General features: G+C 44.7%; 1 protein-coding gene across 8 annotated transcripts in view; it reads left to right on the forward strand.

The window, feature by feature from the left end:
- clocka (clock circadian regulator a) overlaps nucleotides 1-19,585 on the forward strand; it is a 269,029-nt gene that overhangs the window by 215,331 nt on the left and 34,113 nt on the right. For all 8 annotated transcript variants that reach the window (XM_070869951.1, XM_070869943.1, XM_070869953.1 and 5 more), the window contains 2 exons: nucleotides 8,872-8,975; nucleotides 15,190-15,336. In XM_070869951.1, coding sequence (XP_070726052.1) covers nucleotides 8,872-8,975; nucleotides 15,190-15,336 — 251 coding nt within the window. The remainder of the gene's footprint in view (nucleotides 1-8,871; nucleotides 8,976-15,189; nucleotides 15,337-19,585) is intronic.

Consider the following 19,585-nt stretch of genomic DNA (forward strand, 5'->3'; position numbering starts at 1 on the left):
ACCTAACCTGTCAAAGTCACCCTGCAGCCTCTTAGCGTCCTCCTCACAGCTCACACCGCCACCCAATTTAGTGTCATCCGCAAACATGGAAATATTACACTCAATTCCTTCATCTAAATCGTTAATGTATATTGTAAAGAGCCGGGGTCTCAGCACTGAGCCCTGCGGCACTCCACTAGTCACTGCCTACCATTCTGAAAAGAACCCGTTTATCCCGACTCTCTGCTTCCTGTCTGCCAACCAGTTCTCTATTCACGTCATTACATTACCCCCAATACCATGTGTTTTGATTTTGCACACCAATCTCTTGTGTGGGACCTTGTCAAAAGCCTTTTGAAAGTCCAAATACACCACATCCACTGGTTCTCCCTAGTCCACTCGACTAGTTACATCCTCAAAAAATTCTAGAAGATTTGTCAAGCATGATTTCCCTTTCATAAATCCATGCTGACTTGGACCGATCCTGTCACTGTTTTCCAAATGAGCTGCTATTTCATCCTTAATGATTGATTCCAACATTTTCCCCACTACTGATGTCAGGCTAACTGGTCTATAATTACCTGTTTTCTCTCTCCCTCCTTTTTTAAAAAGTGGTGTTCCATTAGCTACCCTCCAATCCATAGGAACTCATCCAGAGTCGCTAGACTGTTGGAAAATGATCACCAATGCATCCACTATTTCTAGGGCCAATTCCTTAAGTACTTTGGGATGCAGACTATCAGGCCATGGGGATTTATCGGCCTTCATTCCCATCAATTTCCCCAACACAATTTCCTGCCTAATAAGGATATCCTTCAGTTCCTCCTTCTCACTAGACCCACTGTCCCCTAGTGCATTCGGAAGGTTATTTGTGTCTTCCTTCAGGAAGACAGAACCGAAGTATTTGTTCAATTGACCTGCCATTTCTTTGTTCCCCATTATAAATTCACCTGAATCCGACTGCAAGGGACCTACGTTTATCTTCACTAATCTTTTTCTTTTCACATATTTATAGAAGCTTTTGCAGTCAGTTTTTATGTTCCCTGGAAGCTTCTTCTCGTACCCTATTTTCCCCCTCTTAATTAAACCCTTTGTCCTCCTCTGCTGAATTCTAAATTTCTCCCAGTCCTCAGGTTTGTTGCTTTTTCTAGCCAATTTATATGCCTCTTCCTTGGCTTTAACACTATCCTTAATTTCGCTTGTTAACCATGGTTGAGCCACCTGTCCCATTTTATTTTTATTCCAGACAGCGATGTATAATTGCTGAAGTTCATCTATGTGATCTTTAAATATTTGCCATTGCTTATCCACCGTCAACCCTTTAAGTATCCTTTGCCAGTCTATTCTAGCGAATTCACGCCTCATACCGTCGGAGTTACCTTTCCTTAAGTTCAGGACCCTAGTTTCCGAATTAACTGTGTCACTCTCCACCTTAATAAAGAATTCTCCAATATTATAGTCACTCTTCCCCAAGGGGCCTCGCACAACAAGATTGCTAATTAGTCCCTTCTCATTACACATCACCCAGTCTAGGATGGCCAGCTCTCTAGTTGGTTCCTCGACATATTGGTCGAGACAACCATCTCTAATACACTCTGGGAAATCCTCCTCCACCACATTGCTACCAGTTTGGTTAGCCCAATCAATATGTAGATTGAAGTCGCCCATGATAACTGCTGTACCTTTATTGCACACATCCCTTATTTCTTGTTTGATGCTGTCCCCAACTTCACTACTACTGTTTGGTGGTCTGTACACAACTCCCACTAACATTTTCTGCCCTTTGGAATTCCGCAGCTCCACCCATACCGATTCCACATCATCCAGGCTAATGTCCCTCCTTACTATTGCATTAATTTCCTCTTTAACCAGCAATGCCACCCGGCCTCCTTTTCCTCTCTGCCTATCCTTCCTAAATGTTGAATATCCCTGGATGTTAAGTTCCCAGCCTTGGTCACCCTGGAGCCATGTCTCCGTGATGCCAATTACACCGTATCTGTTAACTGCTGTCTGCGTAGTTAATTCGTCCACCTTATTCCGAATACTCCTCGCATTGAGCCTTCAGGCTTGTCTTTTTAACACACTTTTGCTGTAATGTGGCCCTTTTTGTTTGTTGCCTTGGGTTTTTCTGCCCTCCACTTTTATTATTCTCCTTTCTATCTTTTTCCTCCATCTCCATTTTATTTCTCTCTGTCTCCCTGCATAGGTTCCCATCCCCCTGCCTTGTTAGTTTAACTCCACCCCAACAGCACGAGCAAACACTCCCCCTAGGACATTGGTTCCGGTCCTGCCCAGGTGCAGACCGTCCAGTTTGTACTGGTCCCACCTCTCCCAGAACCGGTTCCAGTGTCCCAGGAATTTGAATCCCTCCCTTCTGCACCACTCCTCAAGCCACGTATTCATCTGAGCTATCCTGTGATTCCTACTCTGACTAACATGTGGCACGGGTAGAAATCCTGAGGTTACTACTTTGAGGTCCTACTTTTTAATTTAGCTCCTAGCTCCCTAAATTTGTCTCGTAGGACCTCATCCCATCGTTTACCTATATCGTTGGTACCTATATGCACCATGACAACTGGCTGTTCACCCTCCCTTTTCAGAATGTCCTGCACCCACTCCGAGACATCCTTGACCCTTGCACCAGGGAGGCAACATACCATCCTGGAGTCTCGGTTGCAGCCGCAGATACGCCTATCTATTCCCCTTACAATCGAATCCCCAATCACTATAGCTCTCCCACTCTTTCCTGCCCTCCAGTGCAGCAGAACCAGCCACGGTGCCATGAACCTGGCTGCTGCTGCTCCCCCTTGATGAGTCATCCCCTTTAACAGTACCCAAAGCGGTGTATCTGTTTTGTAGGGGGATGACCGCAGGGGACGCCTGCACTACCTTCCTTGCACTGCTCTTTCTACTGGTCACCCGTTTACTATCTGGCTGTGTACCCTTTTCCTGCGGTAAGACCAACTCACTAAACATGCTATTCACGTCATTCTCAGCATCGTGGATGCTCCAGAGTTCATCCACTTGCAACTCTGGTGCCGCAATGCGGTCCGTCAGGAGCTGGAGGCGGATACACTTCCCGCACACGTAGTCGTCAGGGACACCGGAAGCGTCCCTGACTTCCCACATAGTACAGGAGGAGCATAACACGTGTCCGAGCTGTCCTGCCATGATATAACTCTTAGATGATCTTAATTTGGCAACAACAATGCTAAATGTTACTTACTGATCGAGAAAAGAAAAAAGAAAAGCTACTTACCAATCACCAGCCAATCACTTACCCCCTTGGCTGTGCAGATCAGGATGAACTAACGAGAGCCTTGTCTTAAATGCTCTTTTCATGAGCAGTTCAGCAGGTGGGATCCCAGTGAGTGAGTGGGGTCTCGTGCAGCAGCTAAGCAGAACTCAGGATAGGCAAGTCTGCACTGAGCCTTCAGTTACCCTTTTCAAGCCTTGCTTGATGGTTTGCACTGCTCTCTCTGCCTGACCATTGAACGCTGGTTTAAACGGGGCAGATGTGACCTGTTTGATCCCATTACGGGTCATGAATTCTTTGAACTCAGCACTGGTAAAACATGGCCCTTTCTTGCTCACCAGGACATCGGGTAAGCCGTGAATGGCAAACATGGCCCGCAGGCTTTCAGTGGTGGCAACGGACGTACTAGCCGACATTATCTCACGTTCAATCCACTTGGGAGTACGTGTCTACAACCACAAGGAACATTTTACCCAAGATCGGGCCTGCGTATTCGACGTGTACTCTAGACCACGGTTTGGAGGGCCAAGACCATAAACTTAGCGACGCCTCCCTGAGTACATTGCTTAACTGCGAGCATGTATTACATCTGTGAACGCAGGACTCTGAAGTTCGCATCGATACCGGGCCACCACATGTGGGATCTGGCTATCGCTTTCATCATTACGATGCCTGGATGGGTACTGTGGAGGTCATTGATGAAGGTGTCTCTGCCCTTCTTGGGAACCATTACTCAATTGCCCCACAGAAGGAAGTATGCCTGTGTAGACATTTCATCTTTGCGCTGCTGAAACGGCTTTATCTCTTCCTGCATTTCCACTGGGACACTGGACCAGCTCCCGTGAAGCACACAGCTTTTGACTAGAGATAATAAGGTGTCCTGGCTTGTCCAGGTTTTGATCTGCCTGGCAGTGACATGTGATTGCTCACTCTCAAATGCTTCCATAACCATGGCTAGATCTGCGGGCTACGCCATTTCCACCCCCGTGGTGGGCAGTGGCAGCCTACTGAGAGCATCGGCACAGTTTTCTGTGCCTGGCCTGTGGTGGATGGCGTAGCTGTATGCGGACAACATGAGCGCCCATCTCCGGATGCGGGCCGATGCGTTGGTATTTATCCCTTTACTCTCGGAAAACAGGGATATAAGTGGCTTATGGTCAGTTTCCAATTCGAATTTTAGCCCAAACAGGTATTGATGCATTTTCTTTACCCCATAGACACATGCTCACGCTTCTTCTTCTCTCTAAACCTTAGACAGACTCCTGGATGCATAAGCAACCGTTTTCAGTTTCCCGAAATCATTAGCTTGTTGCAATACACACCCAACGCCATATGACGACACATCACAAGCTAGTATCAAACGTTTACATGGAGCATACAACACAAGCAATTAGTTTGAGCATAACAATTTTCTCGCTTTTCCAAAGGCATTTTCTTGGCTTTTGCCTCAAACCCATTCGCCCCCTTTTCGTAATAAGACAGGTAGTGGTTATAGCAGTGTGCTGAGACCCGGTAAGAAGTTACCAAAGTAGTTCAAGAGTCCCAGAAACGACTGCAGCTCCGTCACGTTCTGTGGCCTCGGTGCGTTCTCGATTGCCTCCATCTTCGCGTTGGTGGGCCTGATGCCATCCACTGCAATCCTCCTTCCCAAGAATTCCATTTCAGGTGCCAGGAAAGCGCAGTTTGAGCGTTTTAACCTGAGCCCCACGCGGTTGAGTCGACTAAAAACCTCCTCCAGGTTTTGCAGGTGCATGACTGTGTTCCAACCTGTGACTTAGATGTCGTCCTGGAAGACCACTGTGTGCGGGACCGACTTTAGTAAACTTTCCATGTTTCTCTGGAATATCGCCGCCGCTGATAAGATTCCAAACGGGCATCTGTTATAAACAAAAAGACCTTTGTGCGTGTTGATGCAGGTGAGGGCCTTCGATGATTCCTCCAGTTCCTGTGTCATGTAGGCTTAAGTCAGATCCAGCTTTGTGAACGTCTTTCCTCCCGCCAGCGTTGCAAAGAGTTCGTCGGCCTTTGGTAGTGGGTATTGGTCCTGCAGGGAGAAATGATTGATAGGTACTTTGTAATCGGTGCCGTCTCCCTTGAGGACTGGGACAATAGGACTGGCCCACTTACTGAACTCGATCGGTGAAATGATGCCCTCTCTTTGCAGCCGGTCTTGCTCGATCTCTACCCTTTCTCTCATCATGTACAGTACTGCTCTCGCCTTGTGATGGATGGGTCGCAGCCCCAGAATTAGATGGATCTGCACTTTTGCTCCTTAGATCTTCCCGATGCCTGGTTCGAACAGCGAAGGGAACTTGTTTAAGACCTGGACACACGAAGTGTCATCAGCGGGCGATAGCGCTCGGACGTCGTCCCAGTTCCAGTTTATCTTTCCCAGCCAGTTCCTGCTGAGCAGCGTGGGACCATCGCCCGGTACCACCCAGAGTGGTAGCTTGTGCACCGCTCCATCGTAGGACCTTTATGGTAGCACTGCCGATTACAGGAATCAGTTCTTTTGTGTCAGTTCTTAGTTTTGTGTGAACTGGAATTAAGACTGTCCTTGAGGCCTTGTTGCACCACAACCTTTCGAAAGTCTTTTTGCCTATGATGGACTGGCTCGCGCCCGTGTCCAACTCCATTGACACTGGGAGTCGATTTAGTTCAACTTTCACCATTATCGGGGGACAATTCGTGGTGAATGTGTGCACCCTATGTACCTCTGCCTCCTCGATCCGAGGCTCTGGTTCATCGTGATTCTCCGTGGATCTGTCCTCCTCTGCAACATGGTGATTTGCAGGTTTAACAGGCTTCGCAGCTCGCCTGCACACTCGTTGGAGGTGTCCCATTGTTCCACAGCCCTTGCAAACTTAGTCTTTGAATCAGCATGAATGGAAACGATGATGACCCTCGCAGCACCAACAAGGTGTTAATGGCATTGCATTCATCACCCTTGATGGTGGACTCTGAGTCATCTGCGGACGTGCAGCTGCAGGTATGTGTGACCTGCCCTGGACGTTACATTTCAAAAACAACATCACTTTCTTCACAGTACTTCTAGCAGCACTTGTGTGCTGAGAGATTTGCTTTGTGTTGTCACTGGTGGCAATGAACGCCTGGGATATTGCTATGGCCTTACTCAAGGTTGAGGTCTCTACAGTCAAAAGTTTGCGAAGTATGGTTTTGTGGCCAATACCAAGTACGAAAAAGTCTCTGAGCAGGTGCTCCAAATGTCCCTCAAATTCACAATGTCCTGCAAGGCGTCTTAGCTCGGCGACATAACTCACCACTTCCTGGCCTTCAGACCTTTTGTAGGTGTAGAACCGATACCTCGCCATCAGAACGCTTTCCTTCGGATTCAAATGCTCCCGGACGAGTGTGCACAAATCGTCGTACGATTTCTCCGTGGGTTTCGCTGGAGTGAGCAGATTCTTCATGAGGCTATATGTTGGTGCCCCACAGACGATGAGGAGGATCGCCCTTCATTTGGCAGCGCTCTCTTCCCCATCTAGCTCATTGGCCACAAAGTATTGGTCGAGTCGTTCCACAAAAGTTTCCCAATCATCTCCATCCGAAAATTTCTCCAAGATGCCCACCGTTCTCTGCATCTTTGGGTTCACTACCTATATCTCATCGCCAGTTGTTGTATATGGAGAAAGAGTCAGGCTGAACACTGTGAGCTCAAAGTAAAGTGTGACCTTAGTCTTTTATTGCAGGTCTCCAGAGTGCCTCTCCAACCAGTGAAATCTCCTTAAATATCTGTGCTCTCAAGGGATTATGGGATCCCTTGGGACTCCAGGGGATGAGCCTTCTGGTGACTGTACAGAGTAAATACAAGTATACATATATAACAGACAGATTTTTGAGCGATAAGGGAGTCAAGGGTTATGGGGAGTGGGCGGGGAAGTGGAGTTGAGGACAGGATCAGATCAGCTATGATCTTATTGAATGACGGAGCAAGCTCGAGGGGAAAAATGGCCTACTCCTGCTCCTATTTCTTATGTTTTTACCCATTTCAAATTCCAGGCCAATTTGTACAAGACAATTTATCAGTTACATATCATTTGTGATAGTGATATAGTCACATGATAGAAATGGACGATGAATGCCTTTCAATCCAATCAAGTTCATCCATTTGGAAAATGTACAGTTCCTCCCTCTTCCTCATCCCCCTCAGATCACAACATACAGCTACTTCTTAAATGATTGTAAGGTTTTAGCCCATTCCACATGTTGATCACTCTTTTTTTTGTGAAGAGAAATTGCCTGACATCAGCTCTAAATAAGCCTTTCACTAGTTTGAACAAATATATGGTACAAAGATCATACTTTCGCCATCAATTAATGTCACCTCCCCCAGTCCCATCTCAAGCTGAACCACACTATTTGCAATCTTGGCATCCTATTTGATCTCTCCATCCACTTCCGGTCCTATCTCAGACCATTTCTGAAAATCAAATAGAATTTATTGGAGGCTAAGAATGAAACATTCTATGAAAATGCTAAATGCTATTGATGAACTAGACTCACACTTCAGTACTGAGGGAGTAATTCTGGATGAAATGTTAAACCAAGATTCCAGTTTGCCTGTTCAGATGAATGCTAAATATCCCATGGCATTATTCAAAGAACAGGGAGATTCTCCCAATGTCCTGGTCAATTATGTCTCTCAACCAATGCCACAAAACCAGATGAACTGGTAATTCATTGTTATTTGTGGGACTTTACTAGATGCAAATCGGGTGTTGCACTTGGCTACAAAAGAACCTACAAAATAGCCATGACAACATTTCAAAGTACTTCGTTGGCTCTAAAATCTAAAATGTTTTGGGGCATCCTAAGGATGTGAAAGGCACTATATAAATGCAAGTTATTTTTTTGCTTTCTATCCAACCTTGTAACACTCAGGGCTAAATTATAAGGAAAGGTTGCATGGACTAGGCTTATATTCCCTTAAATATGGAAGATTAAGGGGTGATCTAATTGAGGTGTTTAAGATGATTAAAAGATTTGATAAGGTAGATAGAGAGTATCTATTTCCTCTGGTGGGAGAAAAAGGGGCATAATCTTAAAATTAGAGCTGGGCCATGATGGCAGGAAGCACTTCTTCACACACAGGGTAGTGGAAATCTGGAAAAAAAACTCCCTCAATAAAGCTGTTGAGGCTAGGTCAACTGAAAAATTCAAAACTGAGCTAGACAGATTTTTGTTAGGTAAGAGTATTAAGGGATATGAAGCAAAGGCGGGTAAATTAAATTGAGGGACTGCTCTAATTAAATGTTTGAACAGGGTCGAGGGGCTGAATGTTATACTCATTTTCCGATGTTCCCACTCTTCACAAACATCTTTCTACCCTTGCATATAGTCTGATACAAATGAAGGTATCCTTTGTCTCCCCTCCTTGTAAACAATGCCCTGAAGATCTGCTAAGATTTTTGAAAATGGATAAAGTGCACAAAGACACAAAGTTGCTCTCCATTGATTGCTTATACAGGAAAACAGATACGATTGTAAATAAAGTTTTATTTTTGGTACACTCTGCTCATGAGTCCTAGATTTTTTTTTTGAGCCATTAAATCATTCTACAATATTTATTGTATTTAGATTCTTAACATTTGTCAATCTTATTTTTATTTTAATAGCAAAACCCAAAGAACAACTGACTGATACAAGCACACCTCCACGACCGACAATAGCATCTGGCCATGAAATGACCTCTCAGAGAAGGGCATCACTGAGTAGCCAGGTAAAATTGGAGGTTATTTTAAACAAATCTTTTCTTGCTTTATGGATCAGCAGGAGCTGTTGGGGAGGAGTTAAACTAATATGGCAGGGGGATGGGAACCAATGCAGAGGGAAACAAAATAGAGACAAAAGCAAAAGACAGAAAGGAGATGAGTAAAAGTGGAGGGCAGAGAAACCCAAGTCAAAAAACAAAAAGGGCCATGGTACAGCAAAATTCTAAAGGGTCAAAGTATAATTAAAAAGGCAAGCATGAAAGCTCGGTGCCTCAATGCGTGGAGTATTCGGAACCCAGGAGAGGGCTCTGAGCTAGCTAGAGTGGGTAAGAGCTCAGATGAACAGGACCCCAAGAAAGAATGTAAAAGGCAGGAGGCAACAGAGCAGAGTAGCATTGGGGTAAGTGTAAACCACAAGGTGATAGGAAGGGACAATACGTATGAATATAAAGGGGCTGCAGGAGGGGTCAAAACCAAAAATCATGGTTTAAAAACTAGTATTAAAACACTCTACCTAAACGCACACAGCATTTGAAATAAAGTAATGAGTTGACGGCACAAATCATTACAAATGGGCATGATTTGATGGCCATTACAGAAACGTGGTTGCAGGGTGGCCAACACTGGGAATTAAACATACAGAGGTATCTGACAATTCGGAAAGATAGACAAGAAGGGAAAGGAGGTGGGATAGCTCTGCTAATAAAGGATGATATCAGGGCAGTTGTGAGAGACGATATTGGCTCTAATGAACAAAATGTTGAATCATTGTGGGTGGAGATTAAAGATAGTAAGGGGAAAATGTCACTGGTGGGCGTAGTTTATAGGCCCCCAAATAATAACTTCACGGTGGGGCGGACAATAATCAAGGGAATAATGGAGGCATGTGAAAAAGGAACGGCAGTAATCATGGGGGATTTTAATCTACATATCGATTGGTCAAACCAAATCGCACGGGGTAGCCTTGAGGAGGAATTCATAGAATGCACACGGGATTGTTTCTTAGAACAGTATGTTACAGAACCTACAAGGGAGCAAGCTATCTTAGATCTAGTCTTGTGTAATGAGACAGGAATAATAAACGATCTCCTAGTAAAAGATCCTCTAGGAATGAGTGATCACAGTATGGTTGAATTTGTAGTACAGATTGAGGGTGAGGAAGTAGTGTCTCAAACGAGCGTACTATGCTTAAACAAAGGGGACTACAGTGGGATGAGGACAGAGTTAGCTAAAGTAGACTGGAAACACAGACTAAACGGTGGCACACTTGAGGAACAGTGGAGGACTTTTAAGGAGCTCTTTCATAGTGTTCAACAAAAATATATTCCAGTGAAAAAGAAGGGTGGTAAGAGAAGGGATAACCAGCCGTGGATAACCAAGGAAATAAAGGAGAGTATCAAATTAAAAACCAATGCGTATAAGGTGGCCAAGGTTAGTGGGAAACTAGCAGATTGGGAAAATTTTAAATGAGAGCAAAGAATGACTAAGAAAGCAATAAAGAAAGGAAAGATAGATTACGAAAGTAAACTTGCGCAAAACATAAAAACAGATAGTAAAAGCTTTTACCGATATATAAAACGGAAAAGAGTGACTAAAGTAAATGTTGGTCCCTTAGAAGATGAGAAGGGGGATTTAATAATGGAAAATGTGGAAATGGCTGAGACATTAAACAATTATTTTGCTTAGGTCTTCACAGTGGAATACACAAAAACCATGCCAAAAATTGCTGGTCACGGGAATGTGGGAAGGGAGGACCTTGAGACAATCACTATCACTAGGGGGGTAGTGCTGGACAGGCTAATGGGACTCAAGGTAGACAAGTCCCCTGGTCCTGATGAAATGCATCCTAGGGTATTAAAAGAGATGGCGGAAGTTATAGCAGATGCATGCGTTATAATCTACCAAAATTCTCTGGACTCTGGGGACATACCAGCGGATTGGAAAGCAGCTAATGTAATGCCTCTGTTTAAAAAAGGGGGCAGACAAAAGGCAGGTAACTATAGGCCGGTTAGTTTAACATCTGTAGTGAGGAAAATGCTTGAAGCTATCATTAAGGAAGAAATAGCGGGACATCTGGATAGGAATAGTGCAATCAAGCAGACGCAACATGGATTCATGAAGAGGAAATCATGTTTAACTAATTTACTGGAATTCTTTGAGGATATAACGAGCATGGTGGATAGAGGTGTACCGATGGATGTGGTGTATTTAGATTTCCAAAAGGCATTCGATAAGGTGCCATACAAAAGGTTACTGCAGAAGATAAAGGTAAGCGGAGTCAGAGGAAATGTATTAGCATGGATAGAGAATTGGCTGGCTAACAGAAAGCAGAGAGTCAGGATAAATGGGTCCTTTTTGGGTTGGAAATCGGTGGTTAGTGGTGTGCCACAGGGATCGGTGCTGGGACCACAACTGTTTACAATATACATAGATGACCTGGAAGAGGGGACAGAGTGCAGTGTAACAAAATTTGCAGATGATACAAAGATTAGTGAGAAAGTGTGTTGTGTAGAGGACACAGAGAGGCTGCAAGGAGATTTAGATAGGTTAAGCGAATGGGCTAAGGTTTGGCAGATGGAATACAATGTCGGAAAATGTGAGGTCATCCACCTTGGAAAGAAAAACAGTAAAAGGGAATATTATTTGAATGGGGAGAAATTACAACATGCTGCGGTGCAGAGGGACCTGGGGGTCCTTGTGCATGAATCCCAAAAAGTTAGTTTCCAGGTGCAGCAGGTAATCAGGAATGCGAATGGAATGTTGGCCTTCATTGCGAAAGGGATGGAGTACAAAAGCAGGGAGGTCCTGCTGCAACTGTACAGGGTATTGGTGAGGCCGCACCTGGAGTGTTGTGTGCAGTTTTGGTCACCTTCCTTAAGGAAGGATATACTAGCTTTGGAAGGGATACAGAGACGATTCACTAGGCTGATACCGGAGATGAGGGGGTTACCTTATGATGATAGATTGAGTATACTGGGTCTTTACTCGTTGGAGTTCAGAAGGATGAGGGGTGATCTTATAGAAACATTTAAAATAATGAAAGGGATAGACAAGATAGAGGCAGAGAGGTTGTTTCCACTGGTCGGGGAGACTAGAACTAGGGGGCACAGCCTCAAAATACAGGGGGGCCAATTTAAAACTGAGTTGAGATGGAATTTCTTCTCCCAGAGGGTTGTGAATCTGTGGAATTCTCTGCCCAAGGAAGCAGTTGAGGCTAGCTCATTGAATGTATTCAAATCACAGATAGATAGATTTGTAACCAATAAGGGAATTAAGGGTTATGGGGAGCGGGCGGGTAAGTGGAGCTGAGACCACAGCCAGATCAGCCATGATCTTGTTGAATGGCGGAGCAGGCTCGAGGGGCTAGATGGCCGACTCCTGTTCCTAATTCTTATGTTCTTATGTTCTTATGTTCTTTTTCTGGCTAATTTGTATGCCTCTTCCTTGGATTTAACACTGTCCTTAATTTCCCTTGTTAGCCATGGTTGAGCGACCTTCCCCATTTGATTTTTACTCCACACAGGGATGTACAATTGTTGAATTTCGTCCATATGATCTTTAAAGGTTTGCCATTGCCTATCCACCGTCAACCCTTTAAGTATCATTTGCCAGTCTAATCTAGCCAATTCGTGCCTCATGCCATCAAGGTTACCTTTCCTAAAGTTCAGGACCCTAGTTTCTGAATTAACTGTGTCACTCTCCATCTTAATAAAGAATTCTATCATATTATGGTCACTCTTCTCCAAGGGGCCTCGCACAACAAGATTGCTAATTAGTACCTTCTCATTACACATCACCCAGTCTAGGATGGCCAGCTCTCTAGTTGGTTCCTCGACATATTAGTCTAGAAAACCATCCCAATACACTCCAGGAAATCTTCGTCCACCGTATTGCTACCAGTTTGGTTAGAACATCCTATATGTAGATTAAAGTCGCCCAGGATAACTGCTATACCTTTATTGCACACATCCCTAACGTCTTGTTTGATGCCATCCCCAACCTCACTACTACTGTTTGGTGGTCTGTACACAACTCCCACTAGCGTTTTCTGTCCTTTTGTATCACGCAGCTCTACGCATAGATTCCACATCATCCAAGGCAATGTCCTTCTCTTACTATTGTGTTAATTTCCTCTTTAACAAGCAATGTTACCCCACCTCCTTTTCCTTTCTGTCTATCCTTCCTGAATGTTGAATACCCCTGGATATTGAGTTCCCAGCCTTGGTCACCCTGGAGCCATGTCTCCGTGATGCCAATCACATCATACCCGTTAACTGCTATCTGCGCAGTTAATTCGTCCACCTTATTCCGAATACTCTTCGCATTGAGGCACAGAGCCTTCAGGCTTGTCTTTTTAACACACTTTGACCCTTTAGAATTCTGCTGTAAATTGGCCCTTTTTGTTTTTTGCCTTGGGTTTCTCTGCCCTCCATTTTTACTATTCTCCTTTCTATCTTTTGCTTCTGTCTCCATTTCATCCCCCTCTGTCTCCCTGCATCGATTCCCATCCCCCTGCCATATTAGTTTAACTCTTCCCAAACAGCACTAGCAAACACTCCCCCTAGGACATTGATTCCAGCCCTGCCCAGGTGCAGACCGTCTGGTTTGTACTGGTCCCACCTCCCCCAGAACCGGTTCCAATGTCCCAGGAATTTGAATCCCTCCCTTCTGCACCACTGCTCAAGCCACGTATTCATCTGAGCTATCCTGCAATTCCTACTCTGACTAGCATGTGGCACTGGTAGCAATCCTGAGATTACTACTTTTGAGGTCCTACTTTTTAATTTAGCTCCTAGCTCTCTAAATTCGTCTCGTAGGACCTCATCTCGTTTTTTACCTCTATCGTTGGTACCAATGTGCACCACGACAACTGGCTGTTCACCCTCCCATTTCAGAATGTACCGAAGGAGTACTGCACTGTCGGAGGTGCTGACTTTTAAATGAGACACCTGACCTCTCAGATGGATGTAAAGGAACCCATGGCACTATTTTGAAAAAGAACGGTGTCCTGGCCAATTTTTATCCCACAACCAACACCACAAAACCGATTATCTGGTCATTGCTGTGTGTGGGATCTTGCTATTTGAAAATTGTCTGCCATGTTTCCTGCATTACACTTCTGAAGTACTTCATTGTCCATAAAGTGCTTTGGGATGTCCGGATGTCATGAAAGGCGTTATATAAATGCTAGTTTTTTTGCAATTAAAATTGTTAATCCTATACGTTCTGAATGTCGTAATTGGTAATCATCACGTGCCCATTTACACCTTTTTAAAATCTAAGGAGTAACTCAGAAGTAGCACTGGGATGACAGACTGGTTGAGTACTTGAAGATTAAAAGCCTCTGGTTTCTGTGTTGGTTGTACAACCTCAATGGGAAGTGAGTGGGGGGTCTCTGTTCCATCTGATGAACTAACAAGGCATTTATAAAAACAGTCCTTCAAGTGAATCAACTCTCTATAATTTGACTTTGTGCTTGTTTCTGCCCATCAGTCCGACCTTCAAATACGTATTTTAAACACTTCCAGGTCCCGAATAGCATCACATTACAATGGATTTTTACTCCAGCTATTGGTCGCTTCGGTCGCTGTGGCGTATGTTGATTAATTTCTCAAAAGATTGTGGCATAAAATCGCTGCTGGAGGATTGGGGTACCATTTTTAAGCTGAATTTATATTTGTTTTGTGCCATACTGGTTCCATAGGCTCCTCAGACATAAATCTCATATAGCCGGCAGCAGCCCCAAAGTAAAAATGCTTGATTTGCCAAAGCAGCATCCAGAAATAAACTTTTATTAGGTTATGGTATTTGAAAGACATGAAGTAAAGGCAGGTAAATGAAGTTGAGGTACAGCAACCATGATCGAGCAGAACAGGAACGAGAGGCTGAATGGCTTACTCCTGTTCCTATTCTTTCTAGTTTCCTATATGGCCTACTCACAGGCGTATGTTAATTTTTAGTTCTATCTTCCATCCACCTCGAGGATCCATGATTGAAGCAGTCATGCAACAGATTGAAAAGGATCAAGTGAAATGACTGAAATCAAGATTCTATTGTCATGATTATAGTATCCTTTTGCTTCACAATTTGCATTGAGCCACCCAGATAGTTCTGAAAATTATGTCGCTGTTGATATATTTAGTTATTTTATTGTAAGTGTTTATGAATTTCAGACTAGAGTTGCTTGATTTAATATTGCATTTGTGTTCACTTATTTTGCAGTTCTCAGCGCAGCTCGGGGCTATGCAACACCTAAAGGAGCAGTTGGAACAGAGAACACGGAAGCTGGAAGCAAATATCCAGCGGCAGCAAGAAGAACTACGCAAAATCCAAGAGCAGCTTCACCTTGTCCAAGGACAAGGACTTCAGGTAAGTCAAAAAGGAATGAATGATAGTTAACCCTCGGTGTTTAGTACTGATTATAGCAAACTAATGCACACACATTCCATTATATTACCAAGAATTAAAGGTATGGACCTGTTGCTGGATTGATGGGCATTCAAATCATTTCCACTACCTCAGTGTGATGATCTTCCTTTGCACCTCCTCGACTGAAGTTAGGAGTTTTGTCAAGTACAGTTACATCGGCAAACAACAGCTTTCCAGTTCCTCACTCAACTGCACATTTTGGGATAAGAATCTGGACAGTGGTGGTAGGTGGGGTGTTGGTCCATGGGGAACGGAAAACCAAGCCTAATCTTTTTGCCCATTATTCAAACACACGCACAGCTAGCAGTGTCAATGTATAGTAATAAGGAGCAGGAATCCTGGTTAATTTTTACCCTTTACTCCATTCCAAGAATGATGAGGATTTGCCTACAGAACTAAGCTGTGTTTATTCAACACTCTACACAACCTAACTATAATGAGAGTGAAGCCAGACAAATCTCCTATTCTAGACTGGATCCAAAATAGGCGAGGAAATTGGAATGAATTTTAAGAGTGGGGCTGGAATCCCAAAATACTTATATCTTTTTCTGTTTATTCTTTAAAAGGCCATCTCCATTTTCTTGAACATAAACTAAAAGTTCAGTAACTATCTACCACTATCAACTAAAATGAGTATCTACAAAAAGTCTGTATTTTTACATGCCACTTCTTGCCAGCAATGCTGTACTGCTGTCCTCTGATGAAGATGCCCTACACTGTTAAACAGTGCAACCCACCTCATACCCACCTCATGAAGCAGCAACTCCATTTTGACAGCTGTCAAAATGGTATCTCTCCATTACTTGGCCAGTTTCCATTTCCTGCCTCTACAATGGTGCCAACCACTGGGTTTTGCCAGCCATTTTTTTGGTTCATAAAGTTGTTGAAATATCCAAATTACTTTTTAGTCTCTTTAAAGGTTAACCATATTTGTATCCACATATGCAGCCACTCAGCTTTAAATGGTTGTACCGTTAATTTTTCCGGAAGCCCTTGATAGGCCATGGCCTACATTGGTTGTGGCCTATCAAATCCTGACCAATGTACATTTAATTAGGATGGAAATCCCAGAAGATTGACACAGCTTGAAAGTTGAGAGCAAAAAGCTCCATTTCCCAAACTTGTGGTCAGCCTAACCTACAGACTGAAGCACAGCATAAAATGGAGCCCTTCATTTGATAATGTACCCACATTTGGAGGAACTCCTGAACTGAGGCAATCTCCAGCTTTTTAACTTCAGGCAGAACATGGTATTTCTTTACCATCATCATCATCATAGGCACTCCCTTGAAACAAGGATGACTTGCTTCCACGCCAAAAAGGGATGAGTTCACAGGTGTTTCAATGAAGGACCTAATACTCCGGATCCCGAACTACATCTTGAAGGGTGGAAGATGCCTGTGCATGGAATTTTTTAACATGTGGTGGCTGTTGCATCCCAGCCACCACACAGGCTTGACAGAGTTAGGTCTTGATCCAGTGGCAAGGATTAACCAAGACAACTGGAGACCAGCTCTGCTGCATGGACCTAGTGCGCACACATATCACAGTGTGGGCTGGCCCGCGCTGCCCCTGGGCCCTCGCCTCTTCTGGGCCCCGAACTCTCGCCTCTCCTGGGCCCTGGTCACTTCCCTCTATGAACTCTTTCTGCTCCTTCGCCCCGACCTCGCCACTCCTGCTGTACCTGCCAGCACTGCAATCAGCCGTCGCCCTCCTGCAGCAGCTCCCTGCAGTGGTACGCTGCCGCACGCTGCTACCTCTAATGGCCCCAGCCTGCTGATGGTCTTGCAGGCCGGGACCGCGCCGATTTCCAGGCCGGGCTGCCGCACGCTGCTCCCTCTAATGGCCCCGGCCTGCTGATGGTCTTGCAGGCTGGGACCGCGCCGATTTCCGGGCCGGGCTGCCGCACGCTGCTCCCTCTAATGGCCCCGGCCTGCTGATGGTCTTGCAGGCTGGGACCGCGCCGATTTCCGGGCCGGGCTGCCGCACGCTGCTCCCTCTAATGGCCCCGGCCTGCTGATGGTCTTGCAGGCTGGGACCGCGCCGATTTCCGGGCCGGGCTGCCGCACGCTGCTCTCTCTAATGGCCCCGGCCTGCTGATGGTCTTGCAGGCTGGGACCGCGCCGATTTCCGGGCCGGGCTGCCGCACGCTGCTCCCTCTAATGGCCCCGGCCTGCTGATGGTCTTGCAGGCTGGGACCGTGCCGATTTCCGGGCCAGGCCACCGCACGCTGCTCCCTCTTTACCAAGTGGGTTGTGACTAGCAGCTCAACTCTGAGTTAAGCAGATGGAAAGGACAAGGATGAGTTAGACCACATTCAGTAAGGAAGTTAGGTTGTCTAGATTGCTATCAAAGGTAATTTAATTCTATTATTATTATTAGATAAAAATCTATCATATGTCAATACACCTCTTCTGCGACCTTAACATCTAACTACTTGCTGCAGAACCAGTTCATCTTGTTTATTAGCAGGTAGTGTGCAGATACAGTTAATGGCATAATGAGAGGTGCAGATGATCTGAAATACTGTGAGTGGAGTACCACAAAACCAACTTGATTTGCTGACTGACGGATTCTTCACCTAGATGCGTTTTCCCTCCCAAGCTCGCGTTGGTATTGAAAGAGCTCCTATTTTATGTCCCTTTTTTCAACTGTGTGTATTAAAATTTTGTAAATTCTAATTAGCAGACAATAATCTGCTAGTTTTGGTTCCACATCAACATACTTAGAGGAAATAAAGTGTATTTTTCTATAAAAATATATTCAAAATTTAGTAACAGAAGCCTGTACAAAAAATTCTCAGATCCTTTAATAACTTCATTGCTCATGAAACATCCCTTAGACTCATTCCAAATAAGAGAGGTAAGCTAGCAGCTCAACTCTGAGTTAAGCAGATGGAAATTGGCACTATGTTACATTTAAATTCCATATATTTAAATTAAGGTTCATTTTTGGCAAGAACTCTATAGGATAGTCTAAAACACCGACCATAAAATTGGATGCATTTTTTTGTACCAACTGAAAGCCAGCCATTTCTCTGATTGGCTCTCTATTAGCACATGACCTATTACTGATTGGTCCCTTGGAGGATAAGCCACACCCTGAAGTTCCTGTGGAATGTGTAACTGGAACTGCCCAGCCCAAGTTCCGACTGACTTCCAATTTGCAGTTTGAACCATTTTGACTTCTGTCATGTATGTACATGCTGTTTGTAGCCCCCAGATGGCATCATTGTTGGAGGCCACTGAGCAGCACGCACATGGTGCTGCTCAGGTATAAAAGGCCAGCCATTTTGAGAGTCAGGCACTTTTGGGCTAAATAAAGCAGAGCCAAGGTTCGACCTTGCTGAGTTAAACAGTACTCAGTTTGAACCTTTATTGCATACATAACATTTGGCAACAAGAATACAAGAACCTTTGTTTGCAAAATAAGCACGATTGGATTTTTAGAGCGATCCGTGGAGGGAGAAGATTGGGTAGACTTTGTGAGCCATTTAGAAACATAGAAAATAGGTGCAGGAGCAGGCCATTCAGCCCTTCTAGCCTGCACCGCCATTCAATGAGTTCATGGCTGAACATGAAACATCAGTACCCCCTTCCTGCTTTCACGCCATACACCTTGATCCCCCGAGTAGTAAGGACTTCATCTAACTCCCTTTTGAATATATTTAGTGAATTGGCCTCAACTACTTTCTGTGGTAGAGAATTCCACAGGTTCACCACTCTCTGGGTGAAGAAGTTTCTCCTCATCTCAGTTCTAAATGGCTTACCCCTTATCCTTAGACTGTGACCCCTGGTTCTGGACTTCCCCAACATTGGGAACATTCTTCCTGCATCCAACCTGTCCAAACCCGTCAGAATTTTAAACGTTTCTATGAGGTCCCCTCTTACTCTTCTGAACTCCAGTGAATACAAGCCCAGTTGATCCAGTCTTTCTTGATAGGTCAGTCCCACCATCCCGGGAATCAGTCTGGTGAATCTTCGCTGCACTCCCTCAATAGCAAGAATGTCCTTCCTCAAGTTAGGAGACCAAAACTGTACACAATACTCCAGGTGTGGCCTCACCAAGGCCTGCACAACTGTAGTAACACCTCCCTGCCCCTGTACTCAAATCCCCTCGCTATGAAGGCCAACATGCCATTTGCTTTCTTAACCGCCTGCTGTACCTGCATGCCAACCTTCAATGACTG

The sequence above is a fragment of the Pristiophorus japonicus genome, chromosome 2 (assembly GCF_044704955.1).
Source record: "Pristiophorus japonicus isolate sPriJap1 chromosome 2, sPriJap1.hap1, whole genome shotgun sequence".
In the NCBI taxonomy this organism is placed as follows: Eukaryota; Metazoa; Chordata; class Chondrichthyes; family Pristiophoridae; genus Pristiophorus; species Pristiophorus japonicus.